Source organism: Somniosus microcephalus, chromosome 19 (genome assembly GCF_052327205.1).
Source record: "Somniosus microcephalus isolate GS21.2 chromosome 19, FLI_Smic_1.0, whole genome shotgun sequence".
Classification (NCBI taxonomy): domain Eukaryota; kingdom Metazoa; phylum Chordata; class Chondrichthyes; order Squaliformes; family Somniosidae; genus Somniosus; species Somniosus microcephalus.
The window spans coordinates 60228566-60249728 of record NC_141005.1 but is presented as its reverse complement, the minus strand read 5'-3'; the positions used below and the strand labels follow the sequence as shown (position 1 = coordinate 60249728).

Genomic DNA, 21163 nt, shown 5'->3' with positions numbered 1-21163 from the left:
AACTATAGCTTAACTCTAAAGCTCAAAGAGATCAACTGCACTTGAATCACTGTTCTCCACAATGTTCACTTGCAAAGTTGTTCTTACCCACTGCCCCTCCACCCGATAAGCTGCCTCCTATCCCGATGGCAGAGTCTGCCCCTGCACAGGTGCAGATGGAGCAGTCTTTGGAGGGGTCCTCACAGATTCCAAAACCCAGAGGTCGTGGGCCAAGAGCATCTCAGCAGTCAGAGCAAGGATCTGAGCAGCCTGCCTCTACCTCTGCTGAAGTCACAGGGGTTGCACCACATAGGAGGTACGAAAAGAAATTGATAAAGGGAAAATGGAATATGAGCACAAACTAGCGAAAAATATAAAAACAGATTGTAAAAGCTTCTATAGGTATGTGAAAAGGAAAAGACTGGCGAAGGTATATGTAGGTCCTTTACAATCAGAGATGGGAGAATTTATAATGGGGAATGAGGAACTAGCAGAGAAATTAAATACTTTCTTTCTGTCTTCATGGAGGAAGACACAAAAAACTTCCCAGAAATGAGAAAATCAAGGGTGTGGCGAGAATGAGGAACTTAAAGAAATTATTAGTAAAAAAAACAGTACTAGCAAAATTAATGGGACTAAAAGTCGATAAATCCCAAGGACCGGATGACCTACATCCTAGGGTTTTGAAAGAGATGGTCATTGGGATAGTGGACCCACTGGTTGTCATCTTCCAAAATTCTATAGATTCTGGAATGGTTCCTGCAGATTGGAGGATAGCAAATGTAACCCCGCTATTTAAGAAAGGAGGGAGAGAGAAAACAGGGAACTACAGACCTGTTAGCCTCACATCAGTAGTTGGGAAAATGCTGGAATCTATTATAAAGGATGCAATAATTGGGCACTTAGAAACTAATAGTAAGATTGGGCAGAGTCAACGTGGATTTATGAAAGGGAAATCCTGTTTGGCAAACCTATTGGAGTTTGTTGAGGATGTAACTAGTGGAGTAGACAAAGGGGAACCGGTAGATGTGGTGTATCTGGATTTTCAGAAGGCCTTCGATAAGGTCCCACACAAGAGGTTGGTGAACAAAATTAGGGCACATGGAATTGGGGGTAACATACTAGCATGGATTGAGAATTGGTTAACAGACAGAAAACAAAGAGTAGGGATAAACGAGTCTTTTTCAGGATGGCAGGCTGTGACTAGTGGGGTACCGCAAGGATCGGTGCTTGGGCCCCAGCTATTCACAATCTATATCAATGATTTGGATGAGGGGACTAAATGTAACATTTCCAAATTTGCTGATGATACAAAGCTAAGTGGCAGTGTCAATTGTGAAGTGGATGTGAAGAGACTTCAAGGGGATCTCGACAGGCTCAGGTGAGTGGGCGAGAACATGGCAGATGGAATATAACGTGGAAAAATGTGAAGTTAGCCACTTTGGTAGAAAAAACAGAAAGGCAGAGTATTTTCTAAATGGTGAAAGATTGGGGAATGCAGATGCTCGAAGGACCCGGGTGTCCTTGTACATGAGTCACTGAAAGTGAATGTGCAGGTGCAGCAAGCCATTAGGAAGGCAAATGGTATGCTGGCCTTCATTACAAGAGGATTTGAGTACAGTAAAGAAGTCTTAATCCAATTATATAGGGCCTTGGTGAGACCACACCTGGAGTACTGTGTACAATTTTGGTCTCCTTACCTAAGGAAGGATATACTTGCCATAGAGGGAGTGCAACGAAGGTTCACGAGATCGATTCCTGAGATGGCAGGACTGTCGTATGAGAAGAGATTGAGTAAACTAGGCCTGCATTCTCTTGAATTCAGAAGAATGAGATGGGATCTCATTGAGGCATACTAAATGATTACAGGGCTGGATAGGGTGGATGCTGGGTGAATGTTTCCCTTGACTGGGGAGTCTAGAACCAGGGGCCACAGCCTCAGGATAAAGGGTAGGTCATTCAGGACTAAGATGAGGTCGATGACCAGGCGTTGTTTCTCGCCGGTCTTAACGACCACAACCTGGGCTCGCCAGGGGCTGGAGCTGCCCTCAATAATCCCCTCCTTCAGGAGCCATTCCACTTCGGTTTTGATGAAAACCCTGTCCCCGGCACTGTATCGCCTGCTCTTTGTGGCGATGGGCTTACAGTCGGGGGTGAGGTTAGCAAACAGTGGGGGGGGTGGGACTCTGAGTGTGGAGAGGTTGCATCTGGTGCGCGGCGGGCAATTTGGAGGCTGCTGGCTGCGGACTGTGAGTGGGGGGAGGGGGCCACCGTATGCCATCGTAACGCTTTTGAGGTGGCACTGGAAATCCAACCCCAGTAGAACGGCAGCGCAGAGGTCGGGCAGGACCAGGAGTTTAAAATTATTGAACACAGTCCCGTCTACTACTAGTGTCACCACGCAGTAGCCGCCAATGTCCGCTGACTGGGACTCGGAGGCCATAGAAATCCGCTGGTGCGCAGGCAGGACTGGGAGAGAGCAACGCCGCACCGTGTCGGGGTGGATGAAGCTCTCTGTGCTCCCAGAGTCAAAAAGGCAGTTTATTGCATGGCCGTTTACCTTAACGTCCATTTTGGACCGAGCTAGCTGGTGCGGTCTCGTTTGGTCCAGCGTCACAGAGGCCAGCGTAGGGGTCGGTGTGTCGCTGCGAGTATCAGATGGGGGGGGGTTGGCGGTCTGCTGCGTCCCGGCTGGTGTCCAAGATGGCGGCGTCCATGATTCCCATGTGGCTGGAGTCGTCCAAGATGGCTGCTGCTGCGGTGGTTCGCACATGGCTGGGGAGGCCCAAGATGGCGGCTCGCACGGCCCACACGCGGCGCTGCTGGCGTTCGGGGTGGCTTTGGCCTTGCAGACGCTGGCGTAGTGTCCCTTTTTCCCGCAGCCCGAGCAGGTCGCATTCTTCGCCGGGCAGCGCGCTCTGGGGTGTTTGGCCTGGCCACAGAAGTAGCATTTCTGGCCTTGGGATACTGCTGTCTGGCTTTGGGACACTGCTGCGGTAGTTGGGCCGTTGTTGGGCTGTGGCTGGGGTGGCACGGTGCTATGGGGCTGTCCTACCGTGTCCCAGGTTGTCGTTCCCCGCGGCATCCACGGTGCAGAGGAGTAGGCATCCATGCCCCGGAAGGCTGCGTCCAGCGTTAGTGCGATGTCGGAGGCTTTGTCGAGGGTGAGGTCACTCTGCTCCAGCAGTCGCTGTCGGGTGTAGTTGGACCTGTGGCCCGCTATGAAGGCATCCCGGATCAGTTCCTCCGTGTACTTAGTGGGCGTTACCGCCTTACACCCACAGGCCCGGCCAAGCACGGACAGTGCTTGGAGGTATTCCTCAGTCGATTCCCCAGGTTGTTGCTTGCGACTCCCCAGAAGGTGCCTAGCGTATACTTCGTTCACAGGGCGCGTGTACTGGGTCTTGAGGAGCTGGAGGGCGGCTGTGTACGAGGTCGCGTCCCGGATGACTGAGTACACTCGGTGGTTCACCTTGGAGAACAGGACAGACAGTTTGTCCGCATCCGTTTCGACCGCAGTGGAGGCAGTCAGGAATGTCTCGAAGCACGTGAGCCAGTGAGCAAACTTGGTGGAAGCGTCCGCTTCCCGACTGTCCAGGTCCAGGCATGCTGGTGTGAGGATCTTCTCCATTATAAAAAATTTAGTTAATAAAATTGATGCGCCATCAATTACTCAAAAGACTGAGGTTGAGCGAGTAACAATCAGGCTTTTATTAACTAAAGAATGAAGGTCTTGTCTCGAGTGGTCGACCCGTCCAGAATACTAAGGGACTGGGAGGTAGTCACTTATATACCTGGAATAGTGGGAGGAGTCAGCCGAGGCATGTCCAGACCTGTACCTAGTGGAATACACATACAGACACAGACAGGTATAAGAAATTTCTTCACACAAAGGGTGGTGAATCTTTGGAATTCTCTACCCCAGAGGGCGGTGGAGGCTCAGTCATTGGGTATATTCAAAACAGAAGTCGATAGATTTCTGACTAGTAAAGGCATCAAGGGATATGGCAATAGGGCCAGTGAATGAAGTTGAGGCAGAAGATCAGCTATGATCTCATTGAATGGCAGAGCAGGCTCGAAGGGTCGAATGGCCTACTCCTGCTCCTATTTCTTATGTTCTTATGAAAAGGAAGAGTAAAGCTTTGTAGTTGCACAAGGGTATGCACATGGGTGTATGGTAAAATATTATGCTGTGAAGTTTCCGTTCTTTAGTAGAACCACATAAATGTTATTACTTTGCACCACTTTACGTGTTGCCCATTCTTGGTTGCTGGTGGGAATTTGCCTGTTGTCTTCCTATTCATCAACAAGCAAGTTATGAATTGATGGGAACTAATGAGGGGATGTGCAATTGGTGATTGGTTGACTGCTTTGTGTCAGTGGGATGGCAGGGGGGCAAGAGGAGAGTGGCCGTTGGATATGATTGATACATCGGTCCAGTGGTGATGTGCTGTGCTTTTGCACAACATTGCGCAGCAGTGAGATTTGAACCTGCAGGAGGAACCTGCATGTGGTTCTGACATCGGTCCATTGGTGCTACCCAAGTGAACCTTGCATTAATAAGGGCATCTCGGGCAACAATGTGAGCAGCTGGTGCTGCATTGCCCTCATCACCATCCTCCTCATTCTTAGAATCATCTGCAGATCACCGGCCACTCTGTGCCTTTTTCCTCCTGCAGGTCCAAATCTCACTGCTGCACAATTGTCGTGCAGTGCGGAGCACACCATGACCATTCTGGAGACCCTGGCTAGTGCATACTGAAGGGCCCCTCCAGATCTTTCTAGGCACCTGAAGCGCATCTTCAGCATGTCGATGGCTTGTTCGATCACACATCTGGTGGTCATATGTAACGCTGTTGGGCTTCCTTGGTCGGGTTTCTGACGGGTGTCATCAGCCAAGTTTGAAGGGGGTATCCTTTGTCGCCTAGCAGCCACCCCTTAAGTCTGCTTACAGGTCCAAAGAGGTCAGAGAGCTTGGACTGCCGCAGGATGAAAGCATCATGGCAGCGCCCGGGAATCTTGCACAGACCTGCAGAAATATCTTCTTTTGGTTGCACACCAGCTGCACATTGATGGAATAGAAGCCCTTCACAAATACTCCTAGTTGACCTGGGGGTGCTCAGATTGCCATGTGTGTGCAGTCAATGACGCCCTGTACCTGTGAGAAGTCAGCCAGAGACGTAAACCTGAGTGCTTGCTCATTCTGACTAGCGTCATCGCAGGTGAAGTTCAGATAATTGCCGACCTTGGCAAACAACCCATTAGTCATCTGTCTTACAAGCAGCCACTGGTAGTGTGTGGCCACCAGGGAGCAGGTCTTCTTCTGGGAGGCTGCAGATGTCTGCTAACACCTGATGTGACAACCTGAGCCTCCTGAAGCACTGCTGTTCTGGCATGTCAAGGAAACTCAGCCTCTGCCTGTACACCCTCTGTCGCACATAGTGCTCCCTGCGAGCAGCACCTCTCTGCTGTGCAGCTGCAGGTCTCTCAACAGCATACTGCTGCTGGTCCTCATCTGAGATCCAATCTAAGGCAGCCAAACGCCATCCCTCATGATGTGATTTGGAAAACCTCCAAAGTACTCTCAGGAAAGGTACTTTGAACAAACCCTATCCCACTTGTAGGTAAGAAAGCAGCTATGAGTACTGAGTATTTATTGCAGTATTTCCATGAGTTTTAATCAGCCTGCTCAATTGCCATTGTGTTCTTGCCCTGCTTTCAATGGCAAGTTTCAGTTAGCCTGGGAAACCCATGGATGTGACATTAAACTTAAAATTGTGTTGTAATATCATTCCAATTGAGCAATTAGCATATGTTAATAGGCAACCCACCTCTCCCGAGGGGGTCAAGCACAACCAGTGTAACGCGTCCGAGTTAAATGCAGAAGTCGGCGGGTTGGAGCTGGCTTCCTGATGCTCTCACATTTTCTCCGGATTTAACTCCCCCCACTGGCACCTAAACCCACATATTCATCCACGTTAAAATTTCCCCAGTGTTTCTTTTTATAAAGAATTATATGACACTAGCTGGGGGGGCCCCGGCGTTGCCAGGGCTGTTTTGGGCCGGGCGGTTTAAATCGAGTCCCAGGCTTTGGAGCCTGTCTGTCTGTCCCTGTGTGAATCTGCTGCCGGGCAACGTTTTAAATCGAGTCCCAGGCTTTGGGGCCTGTCTGTGTCCCTCTGTGAATCTGCTGCCGGGCAACATTTCTACCTTTTAATAGCTTCAAAGATGAAAGTGAAAGTACTTATAAAACGTTTTTGGTAAATGTGTTATTTTTAAAAGAGATACTAACTTTTTCGAAGCTGGATTAGCAGATTTTGAGCTGGAAGTAGCGAAGCAATGGCTGCCCGATGCCTGAGTTGAAAAGCATTAGTCCCACCCACAGACGCAGTGATTGGCCAACCATCAGGCGACTGAACTGTAGGATTGGTCAATCGTGACGGCACAGGATTGGTCGACCTTGACGTCAGTCAATCAATGCTATTAGCAGATAATGAGTTTAATTTTGAAGGTTTTTTGCATAACGCGCGAACAATTTAGTCCAACCGAAAAGTAATTACGCTTATGACGGTTCTGGAATCGTCAGCTTTCTTTCGACGTAACGCACGTGTAGGTACGCTCTATAACTTTCGAGTTTATTCAAGACAGACAGACAGACGGAATGACAGACAGAAGTATCCTTTTATATATATATATATAGATATACTAGCTGGAGTGCCCGGCGGTGCTGAGGCTTTTTCGAGGGCATGTTGTTGTTGGAAGAGAGAGAGAGCGACTGGGGGGGGGGGGGGAGAGAGAAAGAGAGAGCGACGGGGGGGGGAAGAGAGAGAGCGACTGGGGGGGAAGAAAGAGAGTGACTGGGGGGGGAGAGAGAGTGACTGGGGGGAAGAGGGGAGGGTGGGGGGGGAAGAGGGGAGGGTGGGGGGGAGAAGAGGGGAGGGTGGGGGGAGGGAGAGGGAGGGGGAGAGAGAGGGAGGGGGGAGAGGGAGGGAGGGGGAAGGAGAGAGGGAAGGAGGAAGAAACCGGGCAGCCTAGACTAAAGATGGCGCTGTTCGGGCCCACATTGAAGTTCTGCCATGATCAAAGATGGCATCACGAGAAAATTGTCATGCCGCCAGGATCAAATATGGCGCTGTGGTGTCGCTGCATTGAACTGCTGCCAGGATGAAAGATGGCCGGGCCCAGTTGCCGGGGTAACACTCCTCCCCTCCCGATCTCCAGAGCCGGTTGCCGGGTTAACCCTTGAGAGGGGGGGGGCGGTGGAAGAGGGGATAGGGGGCGGGGCCAGAAAGAAAAAAGAGCTGTCTGCCAGCCTTCAGGGCGGGTGTGGCCAGCCTTGAAGGTGTGTGAAGAAGCCGGCGGTCATTTTCTCATGTCGGTTGGAAGCACGGAAAAAAAAAAATTCTTAATAAAAACTGCAAAAATTTCTTTACTTTTAAAAAAAAGTAGCTGCAAAGTACAAAATCGGAAATCTTCTAACTTTATATGTTCTTTCCTTAAAAACTTTTGGCTTTTGTATATCTTCTAACTTTATATCTTCTTTCGTGAAAAACGTTCGGTTTTTGTATATCTTCTAACTTTATATCTTCTTTCCTTAAAAAACTTTCGCCTTTTGAAAACCGAAAGTTTTTTAAGGAAAGAAGATATAAAGTTAGAAGATATACAAAAGCCGAAAGTTTTTAAGGAAAGATATAAAGTTAGAAGATATAAAAACTGAATTATTTATTCTCTATCTCTTCACTTACGTTGCAATAGTTGCTGCAGTCACTCCAGTGCTCGCGAAGACTAAAGTAACTTTTATTTATTCTGTCTTATTAAGCATCAGGCCCCGCCCACACACGCCATAGGATTGGTCAACCATCACGTGATGGGGGAGACCAAAGGGGGGGTGAGGGGTGGGAAGAGCTTGCCACAAAACAATTGCCTAGGGTCCAGCATGGCTGGCAACAGACACCCAGGCTTAGAGGCCTACCTGCAAAAACGGGAAAAGGTAGGAAAATTAATGAGATTAGATCAAAGATTTAGAAAGTAATTAACTTTTTTTAAAAACAATTTCTGAAAGTAATTAACTTTTTTTAAAAAGAATTTCTGTTTTAAAAGGAACTTTTTGTTAAAAGACGCAGAAAGCGGGAAAAAGAAATGAAAAGTTTGGAATCAAGATGGCGGCGACTCACCTCGGTTCAGAACGATAAGGCCCGCCCACACACGCACCGATTGGTGGACCGTCAGGTCACCGAAGCGTAGGATTGGTCAGTCGTCCCGTCACTCGACCGTAGGAGGGCCCGCACGCGCCAGGAACCCGCCGTACGATTGGTCGACCTCGACGTCACTCGATGCTAATGAGCGGATAATGAGCGGAATGTTGAACGTTTTTTGGATACCGCGGGCGCAATTTTTGTCCGGCCAAAACGTAAATACGCTTAGGACGGTTCTGGAATCGTCAGCTTTCTTTCGATGTAACACACGTGTAGGTACGCTCTATAACTTTCGAGTTAATTCAATACAGACAGACAGACGGAATGACAGACAGACAGATGTATCCTTTTATATATATAGATAGATATTGAGAGTCTTCTTAATGGGCACTTGTGAACATTTTCCAAATGCAGTATTTTTGGTGAGGAAAATGTGTTTCACTTGGCACAAGCACAAGCCACTTGCCACATGAGTATATTAATGAAAACAGGACCAGAGGGCTAAAGAGCCCATGTGACAAAACTGAGAGTGAACCGAGCAGAGTCAGAGGGAAAATGCTGCAGGTTGTTCCTGTATATATAAAAATGGGAATAGGAAACACAACAACAACTTGCATTTATATAGCGCCTTTAACGTAATAAAACTTCCCAAGGCACTTCACAGGAGCGTTATCAAACACCTCGCCACATAAGGAGGTATTAGGACAGGTGACCCAAAACTTGGTCAAAGACGTAGGTTTTAAGGAGCATCTTAAAAGGAGGAGAGAGAAGTAGAGAGGCGGAGAGGCTTACAGAGGGAATCCAGAGCTTAGGTCCCAGGTAGCTGACGGCACGGCTGCCAATGGTGGGAAAATTAAAATCGGAGATGCACAAAAGGCCAGAATTGGAGGAGCACAGAGATCTCTGAGGATTGTAGGGCTGGAGGAGGTTATAGAGATAGGGAGGGGCGAGGCGAGACCATGGAGGGATTTGAATACAGGGATGAATTTTGAAATCGAGGCATTGCTAGACCGGGAGCCAATGTAGGTCAGCGAACACAGGGGTGATGGGTGGACAGGACTTGTTGCGAGTTAGGACACTGGCGGCTTAGTTTTGGAGGAGTTCAAGTTTATGGAGGGTGGAAGATGGGTCGCCAGCAAAGCGAGCATTGGAATAGTCAAGTCTAGAGATAACAAAGGCAGAGATGAGGGTTTCAGCAGCAGGTGAGCTGAAACAGGGGTGGAGACGGGTGATGTTACGGAGGTGGAAGTAGGCGGTATTAGTGATGGCGCGAATATTTGGCTGGAAGTTCAGCTCAGGTTCAAGTAGGACACCAAGGCTGCGAACGATCTGGTTCAGCCTCAGACAGGGAGAGGTATGAAGTCGGTGCATAGGAAACGGAGTTTGTGGCGGGAACGGAAGACATTGACCCCGATTTTAACTCCAGGTGAATTCCACACTCAGGCCCGAGTTAAAATTAGTCAGGTCTCAATTATGTCATCGGCCCACAACATGCATGTATAAAGAAGGGCCCTGTTGGCTCAGCAGTGAGGACTGGAGCTGCATGAGGAACAAGGCGCTGAGCATCCATCATCTGCAGAAAAATCAGAGGAGGAGGAGGACGAGGAGGAAGATGGTGACCCCAACACAGCACTAGCCGCTCATATTGCTGCCCGGGATGCCAGGATTTCCTTATAGGTGTAATGTTCAGTTAGTCACTACTACTGGACCAATGAAACAATCACATCCAACGGCCACTCTCTTCCCCCCCACCCCCAATCCCACTGACACAAAGCAGTTCTGTAACCAACTAGCCACCCATTGCACAGCCACCATTGGTCCCCAACAATTCATGTCTTCCCAATCATCAACAAGCAACCCAGAATGGGCAACACAGGAAAGTGGTGCAAAGTATATGGGGATAGTGCAGGAAAGTGGTTATAGAGGACCCCACAGTACAACCTGAAGGATCAAACCTTCCTCGCAAACAGTGGACAACCATCAACCGCCTCAGAATGGATTCGTTATGGAGGACCCCACAGTACAACCTGAAGGATCAAACCTTCACAAACAGTGGACAACCATCAGCCGCCTCAGAACTGGTCATGGTAGATGCTGCCACCTTCTCCATAGATGGAATATTAAAGCATCCCCATCATGTGACTGTGGAGCTCCTAATCAGACCCTGGAGCACATCATTGAGCACTGCCCTCAGAGGAAATTCACAGGCAGCCTACAAGATCTCCACGCTGTTACACCGGAAGCTTTGGTCTGGATATCTGACTTCGATATTGACATTTGATTTGCTTTCCTACTACCCTATGAAAGAAGAAGAATGAGATAAATGATCAGATCATCAGTTTTAGTGATATCGGTTGAGAGATAATGTTGGCCATGACACCGGGAGAAATAGTGCCATGGGATCTTATACATAGTGCCATGGGATCTTATACATAGTGCCATGGGATCTTATACATAGTGCCATGGGATCTTATACATAGTGCCATGGGATCTTATACATAGTGCCATGGGATCTTATACATAGTGCCATGGGATCTTATACATAGTGCCATGGGATCTTATACATAGTGCCATGGGATCTTATACATCCACCTGAGAGGGCAAATGGGGCCTCGGTTTAACAAGTGCAGTCACTATTATGTGGCAAATGTAACAGTTAATTTGCACACAGCAAGGTGCCACAAACAGAAAATGAAAGAAAGGCCAGGTAACCAGTTTTTGGTGCCATTATTTGAGGGATGAGGGTTAGCCGGAAATTTAGATCTATTTTAATTTAGTTGATAGAAGCACGATCATTTTAATCCACAAAAATAACGCAGTTTATCACACAACCAGCACAGGTGCTTTTTCAACTATTTGTTCTTGGGTTGTGGCCGACGCTGGCAAACCAGCATTTATTGCTAATTTCTAGTTGCCCTGAGAGCACCACGAGGCAACCACCTAGTACCGAGCTGGAGTGCCATGGGATCTTATACATAGTGCCATGGGATCTTATACATAGTGCCATGGGATCTTATACATAGACCGGTTAGGGGTGTCAGGTTCCCCTCTCTGAACGACACTGGTGAATCAGTTGCAATATTACGACAATCAGGTAGTTTTTCCATGGACATTGTTGCTGCTGCCAGCCCACAAATGTGTGTATTTCATTGAATTCGATTTTCACAACTTCTTTACAGGCCTCATAAGAGAATTATCATCAAATCTCTTCTGAAAATCCCGGTGGATTATAGCCACTGGGTTATTACCTTATTTCTTCACTAGCAGCTATCGCAAGGAAACCCAAAGTTGTGAGGCACGATGTGTTGCTTCTAAATCCACGACGATGAATCCTTATGCCGTTCTCCTCTTTAGGTGAACGCTAATATCACTCTGTAGAATGCTCAAGCATCTTCCCTGCTATGAATGTTAGGCTTACCGGTCTATAATTCTTAGGAGTTAGAGTAAGTGGGACATCTCAATTTAACTGCCAAGAAACAGGGCACATCATAAAGAGGCACCATCATTGTTTCAGGTGGTTTGGTTCCAATTCCTGGAACACGCTGATGTGAAAACGGTTGTGAGCTACTGGCTGTGATGGAAGAGGATCTGCATCAGGCCTCCAGCAGAAAAAAGGTCTCCTTTTTTTTAAAAATTAGACTAATGTGTTTTTCTGATCAGCTTACACCATAGGTTTTCAAATGGAGTAGATCCCGGGGTGTCAGATTTCTGTCTTTCCATCATTACATTTCTGCATTTACTGACTTACTTCCATGTTATTTCTGTTGCATACCAGTAAAAACATTTGCTGCAATAACACCATCTTCCTTTGGGTAGCTGACACTGTCTTTAATGTCTCCAAGGGGTAAAACCAGAATATTAAAAGAGCATTTGCAAACAATCTATAATGTAACAGAGCAAGTTATAGACCAAAACAGGACAAAGTAAAATCACAAGGTCAACTCAGATGAAGAAGCCCATTTAATCTAATGCAGCAAACCCAACAATTTTCCCCTTTCCCCTATAAAGGAAGAAATAATGGGAGCTTGTCAGAAAGGTACGGCAATAATCACGGGGGATTTTAATCTACATATAGACTGGAAAAATCAGATGGGCAAAGGTAGCCTAGATGAGGAGTTCATAGAATGTTTTCAGGATAGTTTCTTAGAACAGTACGTTCTGGAGCCAACCAGAGAGCAGGCTATACTAGACCTGGTATTGTGCAACGAGATAGGATTAATTAATGACCTCATAGTGAAGGTGCCCCTAGGTAGCAGCGATCATAATATGATTGAATTTTACATTCAGTTTGAGGGAGAGACGAGTGGGTCCAAGACTAATATTTTAAACTTAAATAAGGGCAATTATGAGGGCATGAAAGCAGAGCTAGCTAAAGTAAACTAGCAAATTAGGTTAAGGGATAGGTCAATATAGAGTTGCAGTGGCAGACATTTAAGGGGATATTTCAGAATACACGGAATATATACATTCCAACAAGAAAGAAAAATTCCAAGGGGAGGACCCACCATCCGTGGTTAACTAAAAAAGTTAAAGATAGTATCAAACTTAAAGAAAAAGTATATAATTGCGCAAAGATGGGTGGCAGGTCAGAAGATTGGACAGAATATAAAAAACATCAAAGAATTACTAAAAGATGAATAAGGAGAGAAAGATTAGAGCACGAGAGAAAGCTAGCTAGAAATATAAAAACAGATAGTAAGAGCTTCTATAGATATTTTAAAAAGAGTTAACAAATTGAGCATTGGTCCTATAGGAAGTGAGTCTGGGGAATTAATAATGGAAAATAAGGAGATGGCAGTTGAATTGAACAGGTATTTTGCATCGGTCTTCACTATAGAGGATACAAGTAACATCCTAGAAATAGCTGTAAATCAGGAAGTGGAAGTGAGGGAGTAACTCAAGAAAATTACAATCACCAGGGAAGTGGTACTGAGCAAATTGTTGGAGCTGCAGGCTGACAACTCCCTGGGTCCTGATGGACTTCATCCTAGGGTCTTAAAAGAAGTGGCTAGTGAGATAGTTGACACGTTGGTTTTAATTTTCCAAAATTCCCTAGATTCGGGGAAGGTTCCATTAGATTGGGAAACTCTTTTTTATCCGGCACCGACGGGACCGGCGTGGTGCCGGTTTATCAAAAAGTCCGGATTACAGAGAGGCATAGTTAAAAGGTACGAGAGCTCCGTACACAGCAACAAATCCAGGCTTCCCTGTTGCTTAGCAACAGGTGCAAGAAGCCCGGCCACAGACCAAGCATCCAAGTGCAGGAATCCCGATTACACAGCCACACATCCAGGAACGGCCACTAATATGAAGTAAAACTTACCTGAACCTACTCCTGAATTTTGCCGGTTAACAGAGATTTCCGGTTATTTAGGTGCCGGTAAATCAAGAGTTTCCTGAAGCAAATGTAAATCCTTTAATCAAAAAGGGGAGACAGAAAGCAGGAAACTACAGGCCAGTTAGCTTAACATCTGTTATAGGGACGATGTTAGAAGCTATTATTAAAGACGTTATAGCAGGGCACTTAGAAAAGTTCAAGGTAATCAGACAGAGTCAACATGGTTTTGTGAAAGGGAAATTTATTTCGCTAGGATGAAGTCCATCAGGGCCCACGGAGTTGTCAGCCCGCAGCTCCAACAATTTGCTCAGTACCACTTCCCTGGGATTGGGGGCAAGGTACTGACTTGGGTAGAGAACTGGTTGGCAGACAGGAAGCAAAGAGTTGGAATAAACGGGTCTTTTTCCAAGTGGCAGGCAGTGACTAGTGGGGTACCGCAGGGATCGGTCCTAGGACCCCAGCTAGTCACAATATATATTAATGATGATCTAGACGGGGGAAGTAGATGTAATATCTCCAAGTTTGCAGACGACACAAAGCTGGGTGGGCGTGTGTGCTGTGAGGAGGATGCAGAGAAACTCCAGTATGATTTGGACAGGTTGGGTGATTGGGCAGATGCATGGCAGATGCAGTATAATGTGGATAAATGCGAGGTTATCCACTTTGGTGGCAAAAACAGGAAGGCAGATTATTATCTGAATGGCAATAGATTGGGAGAAATGGAAGTGCAACGAGACCTGGGTGTCCTTGTGCAACAGTCGCTGAAGGTAAGCATGCAGGTGCAGCAGGCGGTTAAGAAGGCAAATGGTATGTTGGCCTTCGTAGCGAGAGGGTTCGAGTACAGGAACAAGGATATCTTGCTGCAGTTGTACAGGGCCTTGGTGAGACCACATCTTGAGTATTGTGTGCAGTTTTGGTCGCCTTATCTGAGGAAGGATGTTCTTGCCATGGAGGGAGTGCAGCGAAGATTCACCAGGCTGATACCTGGGATGGGAGGAATGGCGTATGAGGAGAGATTGGGTCGATTGGGCTTGTACTCGCTGGAGTTTAGAAGAATGAGAGGGGAGCTCATTGATACTTATAAAATTCTGGCAGGACTGGACAGACTAGATGCAGGAAGGATGTTCCCGATGGTCGGGGAGTCCAGAACCAGGGGTCACAGTCTAAGGATAAGGGGTAAGCCTTTCAGGACAGAAATGAGGAGGAATTTCTTCACCCAGAGAGTGGTGAACCTGTGGAATTCTCTACCACAGAAGGCAGTAGAGGACAATTCATTAAATATATTTAAGAAGGAGTTGGATATATTTCTTAAGGCTAAAGGGATCAAGGGATATGGAGAGAAGGCAGGGGACAGGGTACTGAATTTGGATGATCAGCCATGATCGCATTGAACGGCGGAGCAGGCTCGAGGGGCCGAATGGCCTACTCCTGCTCCTATCTTCTATGTTTCTATGTCACCCCTGCCCCTCGGGCAGTGACAGGAGGCTCAGCAGGCCCTGTCTGGATTCTGGGTCCAGTGGGTGGCCAAGTAACAAAACCAGACAAACTGGACTATTCCTCCAGCAAAATGCAGCGAGGAGGACGAGGATAGTTAGATAATACAAATGATGTGCAATAAAATTAATCCCAGTCACTCGCAGCCGTACGGACTACAAGGGAATTGCCCGGTCACCGATCCACACTCTGGCCGGCGGCTGGTGCTTCCTGCACAGACAGCAAGATCGGTTCCCACAGAGCGGCCATTGCCTGCTTCTCCCCCGGGGGCAATGCCGCCGGCCGCTGCCCCAGTTTGGGTCTCACCGTCTCCGTACCTGCTGCCGATCCTGATCCTGATCCTGCTCCTGCTCCAGCTCCAGCTCCAGCTCCAGCACCAGCTCCGCCGGGCAGCTCAGATCCACCTTCAACAAATGGCTCGGCATCTCTGGTGGATAATTTACTTTGCGCTGTCGTACTCTCTCAATATTATATTTTCCCTCCTCCAGAAAATTGTTTCCGCATTACCTGCTGGGATAGTGTCGCTCGCCGACCTGCCGCCAACCGAGTCCTCCGGTCAGCAGGGGGCGCTGTTCCCCAGCCTCCAACCGAGTCCTCCGGTCAGCAGGGGGCGCTGTTCCCCAGCCTCCAACCGAGTCCTCCGGTCAGCAGGGGGCGCTGTTCCCCAGCCTCCAACCGAGTCCTCCGGTCAGCAAGGGGCGCTGTTCCCCAGCCTCCAAATGAGTCCTCCGGTCAGCAGGGGGCGCTGTCCCCCAGCCTTCAACCGAGTCCTCCGGTCCGCAGTGGGGCGCTGTCCCGCAGTCGCCAACTGAGTCAAGTTGGAAGCGAAGAAAGTGGGATTTCGTCTATTTGCAACAGTGGTGCAAGTATCTGCATTTCTCATTCTCACCAAGAGAAGTAATGTCAACCCCACTATTTCAGAAGTCATGAGACAAACTCTTAAATATCATGAGATTTGGTAAGAGATCGTGAGTTCCTATTTTTTTGCTTTATTAACCATGATGACTAACTTTATTTAATCTCCAACAAACTATATTACTGCATCTGAAAATGCTTTACAAAAACCTATCACCACCCTTCACCTGGTGCCCAACACAACCACCACGCAATGCAGTCCCTGCAGCTGCCAACCTAAGTTTTGGGGGGGAAATGAAAAAAACACCTTTCCATGGAGACAGGAGTCACGATCACCCCCAGTGAACATTGATGTGATAGGTGATGTGAAAACTTTTATCTTCCCTTCAGCTGAAAGGTAACCGTACAGGTTCAGCAAAATGCCTGTTGAATACTTCACCGCACAATACCTTCCTGGAATGGGATTAGGCTCGGTGGCTCCTGTTGGGAACACTGGCAATTCATCCAAGACTGGATGTTGGTCAAGCAGTCTGATAACACAGAGGTAGTGGAGGGCTCGAGAGAGAGAGGTTGGTGAGAAAGGGCTGGGTGTCGCCAGTATACATGTAGAACCTGATCATGTCTTCGGATGATGTCCTCAACAGCAACAACTTGCGGTTATATAGCACCTTTAACATAATAAAACGTCCCAAGGCGTGTCCCAGGAGGGTTATCAAACAAAATTTGACACCCAGCCACATAAGGTGATTTGCAGCTTAGAGGTGTAAGATTCGCGAAATTCTTCATTAATTAATCACGTAGGAAAGTAGGGTTAATAAAACAGCTTTATTGACCAAAAGAAGCTTATACAGAGAAACCTTTGATAAAAGGGCACACAAAATGGCCGCCAGACCTTGTGACCAGCTTCTGGGACCATTTGAATTTCTGTTACTGCAAGCCAGACAGGCTTGTGGATTGAGGACATTAAAAGCCCGCGAAAACCAGTTTCGGGAAGCCAAAACTCATGGAACTGAGCATACATATTGATTAGATTATAAGTACAGGACAGATTTGGGTGACAGGATGAGACCCATCAAGAAATGGGCGGACAATTGAACGAACGCTTAAACCCATTACGCTGTACAAAGAGAAGCCGTTTAACAGCCATCCAGGGCAATCTCCAGACCGATCAATATACAAACCAAGTTACGGTAACAAAGCAAAGACATTATTGGCCCAGGAAGGCCAGTTAAGCTATCACCGACTCCCGTTATGAAGACAAAACACCCCTGCAGAGAGTTCTGCCCGCCAAAATTATTACAAAGACAGGACTATGATTTGGCGGGAGATAAGAATGTTCCAAAAAGGTATAACTGTGGATTGAAAAAGTCCATCAGTGGGTTCTCCTTCGGTTCAAAACCGCTTCGGGACAGACTCTTCGGTTAGAAAGCACTTCGGTTCAGACCTGCGAAACTCTTCGGTTCGGAACGCGTTCGGGGTTCGGCCAGGCAAGGCCCGGCCACGACGGGAAGACGACGAGGGAAGCCCGGGTACCTTTGTCGGGAGATCATCGACGACCCAGGCCGGAGAAGAAGACACTCAGGGCCCAGGTACTCCGGTTCTGCTCCACCGTTGGAGAAATCAGAAGGACAATTCTGACTGTATAAAGAGTCATTTCGGAACCAGCGTCCCGCCCCGGGGAAGACCATCGGGAGATCATCGACGACCCAGGCCGGAGAAGAAGACACTCAGGGCCCGGTACTCCAGTTCTTCAACATCACATCGGCTAGCGCTCATCGCAGGAGAACCAAGAGGAAAACAAGCTGCACCAGAAGCTTCCAAACCCACGTGACGACGGAAAGCTGTATCAAAAGGCTGCAAAGCCTTTTTCGAAATTCTTAAAGTGGTGAGCATGATCCCGAGTCCCTCAAATCGAAACTTAGTTAGGGTTAGGGGAGGGAGTTAAGAGTAATTGTAATGTGTTACCCCTTTTACGATGTGCCGTATGTTCCCCATTTCTATAGAGTTAAGTTTATAGATGTGTGCATGCTTGTAGTTGCTTTAATCTGTGCATATGACATGTATTTTATAATGCTGCAAACTGTTCAATAAAGGCATCCATTTCGTGCTATTCGACCTGGTCTATTGAGTTTTTTCTGCACTACAGTTCCCTGCACCTAAGTCCAAGGTCTAGAACCGTAGGGGCGAGTGGGTCGAACCACTCACAGGTAATTATTGCAAGAAGCCTGGCAGGAGACCAGAGCGAGCAAGAGAAACCCCCTACAGAGGGAACATTGGTTGGAGGGCTGGAGGAGGTTACAGAGATAGGGAGGGGCGAGGCCATTGAGCGATTTGAAAACAAGGATGAGAATTTTAAAATTGAAGCGTTGCTTAACCAGGAGCCAATGTAGGTTAGCGAGTGCAGGGGTGATGGGTGAGTGGGACTTGGTGCGGATTAGGACACGGGCAGCAGAGTTTTCGATGAGCATAAGTTTATGGAGGGTGGAAGATGGGAGCCCGGCCAGGTGTGTTTTGGAATAGTCGGGTCTATAAATAACAAAGGCATGGATGAGGGTTTCAGCAGCAGATGAGCTGAGGCAGGGGCGGACACGGGCGATGTTACGGAGATGGAAATAGGCAGTCTTAGTGATGGCACGGATATATGGTCGGAAGCTCATCTCAGGGTCAAATACAACACGAAGGATGCGAACAGTCTGGTCCAGCCTCAGACAGTTGCCAGGGATGGAGTCGGTGGCTAGGGAACGAAATTTGTGGCGGGGACCAAAGACAATGGCTTCAGTCTTCCCAATATTTACATTGGATTACGTAGGCTATACAGCACAGAAATAGGCCATTTGGCCCAACCAGTCCATGCCGGTGTTTATGCTCCACTCTCCTCCCGTCTCTCCTCATCTAACTCTATCAGCATAACCCTCTATTCCCTGCTCCCCCACATGTTTATCTAACCGCCCCTTAAATGCATCTATACTATTCACTTCAACCACTCCCTGTGGTAGCAAGTTCCACATTCTCGCCACTCTCTGAGTAAAAAGGTTTCTTCTGAATTCCCTATTTGATTTCTTGGTGACTATCTTATATTGTTGGCCTCTAGTTTTGCTCTTCCCCATTCTCTCTGTACCTACTCTAATTCATAATTTTAAGGACCTCTATTAGGTCACCCCTCAGCTTTCTCTTTTCAAGTAAAGAGAGACCCAGCCTGTTCATCCTTTCCTGATAGGTATCCCCTCGCATTTTGGTATCATCCTTGTAAATCTTTTTTGCACCCTCTCCAGTGCCTCTATATCCTTTTTATAATATGGAGACTAGAATTGTACACAGTACTTCCAAGTGTGGTCTAACCAAAGTTCGATACAAGTTTAGCATAACTTCACTACTTTTCAATTCTATCCCTCTAGAAATAAACCCTAGTGCTTGGTTTGCTTTTTTTATGGCCTTGTTAACCTGTGTTGCTACTTTCAGTGATTTGTGTATTTGTACTCCGAGATCCCTTTGCTCTTCTACCCCACTTAGATTTGTATTTTCCAAGTAATATGTGACCTCCCTATTCTTCCTACCAAAATGCAATACCTCACATTTATCTGTGTTGAACTTCATTTGCCAATTATATTCCCATTCTGTAAGTTTATTAATGTCCTCCTGTAATTTGTTGCAGTCCTCACCAGTATTGACTACCCACCCCCCAACCCCCAATTTGGTGTCATCCGCAAATTTAGAAATTGTGTTTTTGATTCCAAAGTCTAAATCGTTAATATAAATTGTGAACAGCAGTGGTCCCAGCACTGATCTGTGTGGAACACTACTTCCCACCTTCTGCCACTCTGAATAGCCACCCTCTGCTTTCTGTCTTCAAGCCAGCTAGCTATCCATTCTGCTACTTGTCCCCTGACTCTGCATTCTCTGACCTTATTCATTAGTCTATTATGTGGTACCCTATCGAAGGCCTTTTGAAAATCTAGATAAATTTTATCTACTGCCTTACCATTGTCTAATCTCTCTGTTACCTCTTCAAAAATTCAATGAGGTTGGTCAAGCAAGACTTTCTATTTTGAAATCCATGCTGACTATTCATTATTATATTTTTAGAAACATAGAAACATAGAAGATAGGAGCAGGAGTAGGCCATTCGGCCCTTCGAGCCTGCTCCGCCATTCAATGAGGTCATGGCTGATCATCCAATTTCAGTACCCTGTCCCTGCCTTCTCCCCATATCCCTTGATCCCTTTAGCCTTAAGAAATATATCCAACTCTTTCTTGAATATACTTAATGAACTGGCCTCCACCGCCCTCTGTGGCAGAGAATTCCACAGGTTCACCACTCTCTGGGTGAAGAAATTCCTCCTCATTTCAGTCCTAAATGGCTTACCCCTTATCCTTAGACTATGACCCCTGGTTCTGGACTCCCCGGCCATCAGAAACATCCTTCCTGCATCTAGTCTGTCCAGGCCTGACAGAATTTTTATAGGTTTCGATGAGATCCCCTCTCAATCTTCTGAACTCCAGTGAGTATAAGCCCAATCGACACAATCTCTCCTCATACGTCATTCCTGCCATCCCAGGTATCAGCCTGGTGAATCTTTGCTGCACTCCTTCCATGGCAAGAACGTCCTTCCTCAGGTAAGGCGACCAAAACTGCACCCAATACTCAAGGTGTGGTCTCACCAAGGCCCTGTACAACTGTAGCAAGACATCCTTGTTCTTGTACTCGAACCCTCTTGCTACGAAGGCCAACATACCATTTGCCTTCTTAACCGCCTGCTGCACCTGCATGCTTACCTTCAGCGACTGGTGTACAAGAACACCCAGGTCTCTTTGCACTTCCCCTTCTCCCAATCTATTACCATTCAAATAATAATCTGCCTTCCTGTTTTTGCCAGCAAAGTGAATAACCTCACATTTATCCACATTATAGTGCATTTGCCATGTTTCTGCCCAATCACCCAACCTGTCCAAATCGTGCTGGAGTTTCACGACATCCTCCTCACAGCATACCCTCCCACCCAGCTTTGTGTCGTCTGCAAATTTGGAGATATTACATCCAATTCCCTCGTCCAGATCATTAATATATATTGTGAACAGCTGGGGTCCTAGGACCGATCCTTGCGGTACCCCACTAGTCACTGGCTGCCACTCGGAAAACGAACCGTTTATTCCAACTCTTTGCTTTCTGTCCGCCAACCAGTTCTCTATCCAAGTCAATACCTTGCCCCCAATCCCATGTGCCTTAATTTTGCACGCTAATCTCTTATGCGGGACCTTATCGAAAGCCTTCTGAAAGTCCAAATACACCACATCCACTGCTTCT

The 21163-nt window shown here is 47.2% G+C and overlaps 1 protein-coding gene across 3 annotated transcripts in view; it reads right to left on the bottom strand.

Annotated features, from left to right (window-relative positions):
- LOC147104509 (solute carrier family 2, facilitated glucose transporter member 11-like) overlaps nucleotides 1–15651 on the bottom strand; it is a 34729-nt gene extending 19078 nt beyond the window's left edge. The window contains exon 1 of one of the 3 annotated variants that reach the window (XR_015072349.1): nucleotides 15324–15651. Coding sequence is in view for 1 of the 3 variants with exons in the window: in XM_085961868.1 (XP_085817994.1) it covers nucleotides 15324–15431 (108 nt within the window). In the remaining 2 variants the exon portion in view is untranslated. The remainder of the gene's footprint in view (nucleotides 1–15323) is intronic. The other 2 variants (XM_085961868.1, XM_085961869.1) reach the window with 2 other exon arrangements.
- Between the last annotated feature and the right edge of the window lie 5512 nt (nucleotides 15652–21163).